Raw genomic sequence first — 9,816 nt, 5'->3', positions numbered from 1 at the left:
CCCACTAAGCACAAACCAGATGGGATGACGTATCACTGCAGAATGCTGTGGTAGCCATGTTGGTTAAGTGTACCTTGAATTCTAAATAAATCACTGACACTGTCACCAGCAATGCACCCCCACATCATCACACCTCCTCCTCCATGTTTCACAGTTGGAACCACACATGGGGAGATCAGTCGTTCACATACTCTGCGTCTCACAAAGACACTGTGGTTGGAACCAAAAGTCTCAGACCAAAGGACAGATTTCCACCGGTCTAATGTCCATTGCTCGTGTTATTTGGCCCAAGAAAGTCTCTTCTTATTATTGGTGTCCTTTAATAGTGGTTTCTTTGCAGCAATTTGACAATGAAGGCCTGATTCATGCAGTCTCCTCTGAACAGTTGATGTTAAGATGTGTCTGTTACTTGAACTCAGTGAAGCATTTATTTGGGCTGCAAACTGACGTGTAGTTAACTCTAGTTAACTTATCCTCTGCAGCAGAGGTAACGCTGGGTCTTCCTTTCCTGTGGCGGTCCTCATCAGAGCCAGTTTCATCATGGCACTTGATGAAACTTTCAAAATTCTTGACATTTTCCAGATTGACTGACCTTCATGTCTTAAAGTAATGATGGACTGTTGTTTCTCTTTGCTTATTTGAGCTGTTCTTGCCATAATGTGTACTTGGTCTTTTACCAAATAGGGCTATCATCTGTATACCTTGTCACAACACAACTGATTGGGTTAGACGCATGAAGAAGGAAATAAATTCCACAAATGAACTTTTAACAAGGTACACCTGTTCATTGAAAAGCATTCCAGGTGACTACCTCATGAAGCTGGTTGAAAGAATGACAATAGTGTGCAAAGCTGTCATCAAGGCAAAGGGTGGATAAATTGAAGAATCTCAAATCTTAAATATATTTAGATTTTTTTAACACTTTTTTGGTTACTACATGATTCCATGTGTTATTTCATAGTTTCATAGTCTTCACTATTATTCAACAATGTAGTGTAACGGCTCTCGTTTGTATAATGAAGAGTGGACCAAGGCGCAGCATGGTAGGCATACATCGTCTTTTTATTGATGACACCAAAACAAAATAACAAAGACAAAAAATGAAAGAGCACAGTTCTGTAAGGCTAAGAAACTAAACAGAAAACAAGATCCCACAAAACCCAAAAGGAAAATGACAACTTACAGTGGGGCAAAAAAGTATTTAGTCAGCCACCAATTGTGCAAGTTCTCCCACTTAAAAAGATGTGAAAGGCCTGTAATTTTCATCATAGGTACACTTCAACTATGACAGACAAAATGAGAAAAAAAATCCAGAAAATTACATTGTAAGATTTTTTATGAATTTATTTGCAAATTAAAGCCTACCATCAGTAGCACACTACATCGCCAGGGACTCAAATCCTGCAGTGCCAGACGTGTCCCCCTGCTTAAGCCAGTACATGTCCAGGCCCGTCTGAGGTTTGCTAGAGAGCATTTGGATGATCCAGAAGAAGATTGGGAGAATGTCATATGGTCAGATGAAACCAAAATATAACTTTTTGGTAAAAACTCAACTCGCCATGTTTGGAGGACAAAGAATGCTGAGTTGCATCCAAAGAACACCATACCTACTGTGAAGCACGGGGGTGGGAAAATCATGCTTTGGGGCTGTTTTTCTGCAAAGGGACCAGGACGACTGATCCGTGTAAAGGAAAGAATGAATGGGGCCATTTATCATGAGATTTTGAGTGAAAACCTCCTTCCATCAGCAAGGGCATTGAAGATGAAACGTGGCTGGGTCTTTCAGCATGACAATGATCCCAAACACACCACCCGGGCAACAAAGGGGTGGCTTCGTAAGAAGCATTTCAAGGTCCTGGAGTGTCCTAGCCAGTCTCCAGATCTCAACCCCATAGAAAATCTTTGGAGGGAGTTGAAAGTCCGTGTTGCCCAGCAACAGCCCCAAAACATCACTGCTCTAGAGGAGATCTGCATGGAGGAATGGGAAAAAATACCAGCAACAGTGTGTGAAAACCTTGTGAAGACTTACAGAAAACGTTTGACCTCTGTCATTGCCAACAAAGGGTATATAACAAAGTATTGAAATAAACTTTTGTTATTGACCAAAAACTTATTTTCCACCATAATTTGCAAATAACTTAATTAAAAATCCTACAATGTGATTTTCAGGATTTTTTTTCTCATTTTGTCTGTCATAGTTGAAGTGTACCTATGATGAAAATTACAGGCCTTTCACATCTTTTTAAGTGGGAGAACTTGCACAATTGGTGGCTGACTAAATACTTTTTTGCCCCACTGTATATATGATCCCCAATCATTGACAACAATAGACAGCTGCCTCTGATTGGGAACCACACTCGACCAAAAGGTGCGGACTCCGGCCGCAAACCTGACCCTATAGGGGAGGGTCCGGGTGGGCATCTACTCTCAGTGGGGGCTCCGGTGGGGGCTCCGGTGCAGGACTCAGACCCCGCTCCGCTTGAGGCTTCCCCCACTTTGGTGGCGCCTCTGGTGCAGGGATCGTTGCCGGGTCCTCCAGACCGTAGATCGTCGATCCACGCTCCAGACTGAGGACCGTCGCCGGAGGCTCCGGACTGGGAACCGTCGCTGCAGGCACCGGACTGGGAACCGTCGCTGCAGGCTCCGGACTGGGAACCGTCGCTGCAGGCTCCGGACTGGGAACAGTCGCTGCAGGCTCCGGACTGGGAACCGTCGCTGCAGGCTCCGGACTGGGAACCGTCGCTGGAGGCTCCGGACTGGGAACCGTCGCTGGAGGCTCCTTTCCCTGGCTCATCACTGCAGGCTCCGTGCCATGGATCATCACTGGAGGCTTCGTGCCATGGATCATCACTGGAGGCTTCGTGCCATGGATCATCACTGGAGGCTTCGTGCCATGGATCATCACTGGAGGCTTCGTGCCATGGATCATTACTGGAGGCTTCGTGCCATGGATCATCACTGGAGGCTTCAGCCATGGATCATCACTGGAGACTTCGGGCCATGGATCATCACTGGAGGCTTCGTACGTGGAGCCGGAACAGGTCTCACTGGACTTAGGAGACATACTGGAAGCCTGGTACGTGGAGCTGCCACAACGCGTCCTGGCTGGATACCCACTTTAGCTCTGTGAGTGTGGAGAGCTGGCACAGGACGCACTGGGCTATGAAGGCGCACTGGAGGCATAGTGCATAGAGCCGGAGCAGGATATATGGGCCGTGGAGGCGCACTGGAGGTCTGGAGCATAGAGCTGACACAACGCGTCCTGGCTGAATACCCCCTGTAGCACTGCAAGTGCGGGGAGCTGGCACAAGCCGCACTGGGTTGTGCTGGCGAACTGGGGATACCGTGCGTAGAGCTGGCGCAGGATATCCTGGGCTGAAGAGATGCACCGGAGACCAGGAGCGCTGAGCCGGCACAATCCGTCCTGGCTGAATGCCCACTCTAGCACGACTCTAGTACGGAAACTGCAGGGAGCTGGAACAGAGCGCACCGGGCTGCGGTGCCTGACCGGTCACACGCTCACCACGGTAAGCACGTGGAGTTGGCTCAGGTCTAAACCCTGACTCAATCTCCCTGTGTGCCACCCCCCCAAAAAAAATTGGGGAGCTGCCTCTCGGGCTTCTGTTGATGACTTAACTCCTCGTATCATTGCCGTTCCTCTCTCGCTGCCTCCATCTGCTACCTTGGACGGCGATACTCCCCGGCCCGCGTCCAGGGCCCTTCTCCATCCAGGATTTCCTCCCATGTCCAGTCCTCCTGGCCATGCTGCTTGGTCCATTTTTGTTGGGATCTTCTGTAACCGCTCTCGTTTGTAGAATGAAGAGTGGACCGAGGCGCAGCATGGTAGGCGTACATTGTCTTTTTATTGATGACACCAAAACAAAATAACAAAGACAAAAAACAGTTCTGTAAAGCTAAGAAACTAAACAGAAAACAAGATCCCACAAAACCCAAAAGGAAAATGACAACTTATATAAGATCCCCAATCAGAGACAACGAAAGACAGCTGCCTCTGATTGGGAACCACGCTCCGCCAAAAACAAAGAAATAGAAAACATAGACTTTCCCACCCGAGTCACACCCTGACCTACCCAAACATAGAGAATAATAAGGATCTCTAAGGTCAGGGCGTGACATGGAGACAATAGTACAAAATAAAGAAAAACCCTTGAATGAGTAGGTGTCTCCAAACCTTTGACTAGTTCTGTACCCTTTTGTTTGTTTTTCCAATCTGGGTGACACTGTTTGATGTTGTCCTTTGGCCAAGTCAACCTATTGATCCTCATAAAGTAGCACCGTTTTTTAAAATATATTTTCTTTTAGCATTTTATGACCATCTGTCATAGCAAGCAAACAGACACCCTTGCTCATTCGCTTGCTCTCTTCTTCAGCAAAAAAGAAGCCAACTTTATAGACTACCTTAACTGAACCATTGAAGTTGTCCTGAGGCAGAATCTTATCCTCTACCCCTTTGTATCTTCGGTTAACTCTCTTTACCTAGGTGTGGAGAGTGTGTGTTGGGAGCGGGCATGCTGTTATGTATGTGCCACATGGTCGTTCTTTAAATCAGGTTAGTGTCTCCACCCTGGTGTATTCTTTAGGGTCATCAGGAGTTTTCCTATGGGCTCCCTGGTGGGTTGTCTCTGGGTGGTGGTGGCGCACCCTGTGGTCAGGCCATGGAGGTGGGGGACTGGGCCATCTGGTCCCTCATAGACTGGACACTGCTCAGGATCTTCTTCTGATGGCCGGCCAGGGTCACTCCTATCCTCAACAGGTCTCTGACAAACAAGAGGAACAAATCAAATCAAATGTTATTTGTCACATGTGGCGAATACAACAGGTTGACCTTACCGTGAAATGCTTACTTTACAAGCCCTTAACCAACAATGCAGTTTTAAGGAAATATATTTAAGAAAATATTTACTAAATAAACTAAAGTAAAACAAGTAACACAATAAAATAACAATAATGAGGCTATATACGGTGGGTACCGGTACATGTACGGAGTTATAGGTTAATCGAGAACAGTGTCAACAATAAGGTTGAGGGGTGGAGGTGTTCACAGTACAGTACCTCATGTCTGTGAGTTCTCTCTTGGATGGAATTATTGGGCTATGGATATTGCCGATGTACAAATACATGCACAAACATTACCACACCATGCACAAAGACAATAGTATAATCTTTTCTGCTTGAGGCAGAGCAGAGAGAAACATATAGAGCCTGTTTCCAGCGCAGTATACAATATGCCAGATATACTCCCTGCTAGAGATAAGCACAAGATCTGCTCACTGTTCCCATTCATATGGTAATATAGTTTTTCTATTTACAATGGTAAGCGCAGAATGGACATAATTAGTTGAGGGCTGCTGGGGATTGTTGCTGACTTGTACAGTAGCCGTCAAAGGGACATCTATTTGATCAATCTGAACAACCAAAGGAAAGGCAATCCTTTGTCCTTCTAAAAAACCTTTTTAGTTGTGCCCCCCTATCAAATCAAAGTGATTAGTAAGACGGAGAGACCTTGCCGATGTAGATCTATCCACAGCTCTGAATGCCGGGTGGATTTGAAGTATGACAGGCCTGATCTCCTATGGACGTTTACTGAGGGATTATTCCTGTCTGAGCCAGAAGCATGATTCCCATTATTCTGACATCTGAGACAGCTTTTTGAAGGTAGATGTGTGACTGCAATGGCCTGCCTTGCTGGTTGGCTGTCTCAGTGAACCTGATTGAAAATGTACTCCAGCCTGCCCCATTACGCTACATCTACAAGAGTGCAAATCTAATTATAGGGGGATAATACTTCTGAGACCTTCTGTAATCTGTGACAAATGTGTATGTGTGTGTGTATTCCACGACTGCTAGTGTAACATTCTTCCAGAGTAATTTTGGGAACCATCTGCCTATTCAAGGGCTGACCAAATGTTGTATTGCTACAGGGAATAGTGATAGGAGGGCTTTGCTGTTTGGTACTGTATCTTCTGAGACTCCTGATAAGATGGAAAATTAGGTAGGTGAGATATGATGACGTTGGGCCTCAGAACTTACTCTGAGCTGATCTGAGCCACCAGGGGTAGGGAGGTGAAGCCAGAGCCCAGGAAAGTGTCTCTGTACTGCCCCATCTTAATGGCACCTAGCCAGTCCTCCACAGAGGTGAAGGTGGTGAAGTCTGGAATGGAGCGGTCTAGCAGGGGCTGAGAAGGCCTGTTGAGAAAAAGAGGAGAGAAGAGAGGGATGAAACAGTGAAGTGATGTGAAAGACGGGTGAAAAGGAGATGGAGTACATAAAAAGGCGAAACCTTGCAAAAGTTGATCAGTAATATACAGTTGTCTATGTGCTCGGAATGTACACTATGAGTACTGTTACGAGTCAAGGCATTTCTTGCAGACGTACACTGCAGTGATGGTGGCCACAGCTTTGAGGCTGATAGGGTTGCGGATCATCTTGTCCAGTGTGTTGACGATGTCAGTGAATTTGGGCCGGGCGTTTCTGTCTTTCTGCCAGCAGTCCAGCATCAGCTGGTGTAGTGCTGTGGGGCAGTCCATGGGAGGGGGCAGACGGTAGTCTTGCTCTATGGCATTGATCACCTGCATGAGGAGGAGAGGAGAAAGAGATAGCACATTACAAAACAGGAAAGGAAGAAAAGAGAGGGGGACTGTAACGGCAGATCTCCTCTTCGTCTGAAGAGGAGTAAGGATCTGACCAAGATGCAGCGTGGTAAGTGTCCATAATCAAAGAAAGCACTGAACACTGAATACAAAAATAACAAAAGAAACGTGAAGAAACGAAACAGTACTGTGTGGTGACAAACACTGACACAGAAACAGGAACAATCACCCACAAAATACCCAAAGAATATGGCTGCCTAAATATGGTTCCCAATCAGAGACAAAGATAGACAGCTGCCTCTAATTGAGAACCAATCTAGGCAACCATAGACTTACAAAACACCTAGATAGGAAACACGCCCATAAACATACAAAAGTGTCACACACACCATGTCACACCCTGACCTAACCAAAATAACAAAGAAAACAAAGAATACTAAGGTCAGGGTGTGACAGGGACATAGATGAGGTCACACTAACAGCATAGACTAAATGGATGGACAAAGGTGTTGGTGGAAAATTTAAAATGGTCATATTGGTTTTGAAAAGCTTGGTATAACGTTATATGGATCATGGAAGAGTTCATAACCAATTGACAAAGGTTTTTGATGCGCTGTATGTTTCCAGACACCTGCAACTGAACTGCTTCCAGATTGGAGGTTTCAGAACACTGGAACAGAGCAGAGGGAAAATACACCAAAAACAATGTGTAAAGCTTTGCTTAACTATGCAGAAATGTGCACTCTTAGTAACCCTGGGATTTTTACTCTACCTCCAAATTTGTCAATCAAAAGTTACAGTAACATCGCATCTGATTAATCAATTTTCTCTATCAATACGATCCTCAGCAGATTTTCCCTGGTCTCTGTAGCGGCTGAACTGCAGGCAGAACAATGGAAACCGCAGTTGATAATTGTTTTAAAAAACGGGACGTCTGAAGGGATTTTGATATATGCCCATTCCCCGATTCCCCTTTTATCAGAGAGAGAGTGGTCCACCAGACATCCGTCAATCACCACACCATAAAAGAACAGAAAGCTTTGCCATAGCGACCGGCAGCAGCCAGCTTCCTTGCAGGCACTGGGGACTGATTGCTTGTAAAACAGAAAAAAAGGAGAGAGTGAGAATTTAATGAACTGCAGCTATATACCCAGAGCTGGGTCTTTGTTAAGAAATTTTCCCCCGCCCCCTAACTATTCAACCTTGATTGCAGGAGAGTGGCAGGCAAGAGAGTTACTGTCTAGGGATTCACTATAGGAGATCTCGTTAGTGGCTGGGGCAGGACTATTGTAAACCGGGAGCCGTGCTGTCAACAATAATCTTCTTTACCTACAATTGTCCAGCATCTCTAGGTGGGTTACTTCAAGGACTTACAGAGCGCTGTGCTGATGGACACAGCAGTGCCGCTACAGAGGGTCTGAATGACAACTGCACAGAACTAGAGAGCTTGGCAGACAGGCAGATCCACAACAATTCTGCAGTGTAATATTTGCTATGGAGATTTGAGGAGACCAGTCCAGCTAGTACATAATGTTCTGAGAACCATATGTTTCTTAGAAATTGTTGAGAGCGTTGTTATCCCATGGTTATTTTGCATACAACCTTCCCACAACTTGTTGAGAATGGTGCAGGATAGTTGCTTGGCTTTGAACATTCTCAGTTTAACAGTTGTTAAAGTACTATGTGAATTTCACCAGGTTCATATATTAATATGTCATGTTGATTTGTTATTACGCATGCCTGCATCCTGGGAGTATGGGAGTGTGTACTTACGTTTTACCCTGCGTGCTTGTGCTCAAATCATTTTGATGCACTATGAGAGGTAGGCACGCCTTTTCTGTCATATTCAGAAAAGTTTGATTCTTTTAAGCACACACAGTGTTTTGTTCATGAATAATGTTGTATATTTAGAGGTTACTCATAAGTGGATGGTATTGTTAAGATGCACTTGTAATTGGACTTTTTAGGATGATATCAACATTCTGAATTCAACATGTGGTTGAAGGTATTAGCAGGCTACTGTATGTGTGAACGATGGCTAGCTCCACGAATGATCCCAGTCCCTTGTATTGTGCATCTGTTGTAGAAAGAGGCGACGATTCGCAGAACATTTGTGCTCTACAAATGTTTTATTTTCTTTTGGATGCAGGTATGTGGTTTTATCTATGTAAAATATGTTATGTATAATAAGTAGAGGCTGTACTAATTTTTGTATTCAAACAATTTTGATGCACTATGAGAGAAAGAGGCGACGATTCGCAGAACATGTTTTCTTTTCTTTTTGGATGCAGATGCAGGATGCAGAGAGTGAATTCTGCTTGACTAGTTATGGATAGGCGGGACGCAAATGTCTCAACTGGCCAATTGCCAGGGAAAATGCAGAGCGCCAGATTCAAATAAAATACTATAAAATTCAAACTTTCGTTAAATCACACATGTAAGACACTCAATTAAAGCTACACTCGTTGTGAATCCAGCCAAGATGTCAGATTTTAAAAATGCTTTTCTGTGAAAGCATAAGAAGCTATTATCTGATAGCCTGCACCATCTGCACCAGCAGTAAACAAAGGGGTTAGCATATTTCAACCCTGCAGGCTGAAATAAAATATAAAACATGCATTACCTTTGATGAGCTTCTTTTGTTGGCACTCCAATATGTACCATAAACATCACAATTGGTCCTTTAGTTCGATTAATTCCGTCCATATATATCCAAAATGTCCATTTATAAAGTGCGTTTGATCCAGAAAAAACAGCTTACAAAAAACGCAACGTCACTACAAAATATTTTTTTGCCAAAATATTTCAAACTACTTTTGTAATACAACTTTAGGTATTTTTAAACGTTAATAATCGATCAAATTGTAGACGGGGCAATCTGTGTTCAATACAGGAATGAAAACAAACCAGTGCCACTTTTCACATCTTGCGCAACTCACAAACGTGTACCCAGTTCCTAGTTGGCCTACTTCTTCATTGCACAAAGGAATAACCTCAACCAAATTCCAAAGACTGGTGACATCCAGTGGAAGCGATAGGAACTGTAAACAGGTTCCTAAGAAATAACCCTTGGCAATGAAAGGTCAGGGAACAGAGAGAGGCAAAAAAATAAATAATTATGAACAGTTAGTCCTTGGGGTTTTGCCTGCTATATAAGTTCTGTTATACTCACAGACATGGTTCAAACAGTTTTAGAAACTTCAGA

General features: G+C 44.3%; 1 protein-coding gene across 1 annotated transcript in view; it reads right to left on the bottom strand.

Annotated features, from left to right (window-relative positions):
* Positions 1–1,044: 1,044 nt before the first annotated feature.
* LOC110521537 (ephrin type-B receptor 1) overlaps positions 1,045–9,816 on the bottom strand; it is a 176,993-nt gene continuing 168,221 nt past the window's right edge. The window contains exons 14-16 of the mRNA XM_021599141.3: positions 6,397–6,590; positions 6,052–6,207; positions 1,045–4,778 (exon numbers count right to left, since the gene is read on the bottom strand). Coding sequence (XP_021454816.1) covers positions 4,670–4,778; positions 6,052–6,207; positions 6,397–6,590 — 459 coding nt within the window. The 3' untranslated portion in view covers positions 1,045–4,669. The remainder of the gene's footprint in view (positions 4,779–6,051; positions 6,208–6,396; positions 6,591–9,816) is intronic.

The sequence above is a fragment of the Oncorhynchus mykiss genome, chromosome 4 (genome assembly GCF_057628025.1).
Source record: "Oncorhynchus mykiss isolate SJ-2025 chromosome 4, ASM5762802v1, whole genome shotgun sequence".
Lineage (NCBI taxonomy): Eukaryota > Metazoa > Chordata > Actinopteri > Salmoniformes > Salmonidae > Oncorhynchus > Oncorhynchus mykiss.
The sequence above is the reverse complement of the archived record's forward strand: the minus strand, read 5'-3'. Positions and strand labels throughout refer to the sequence as shown.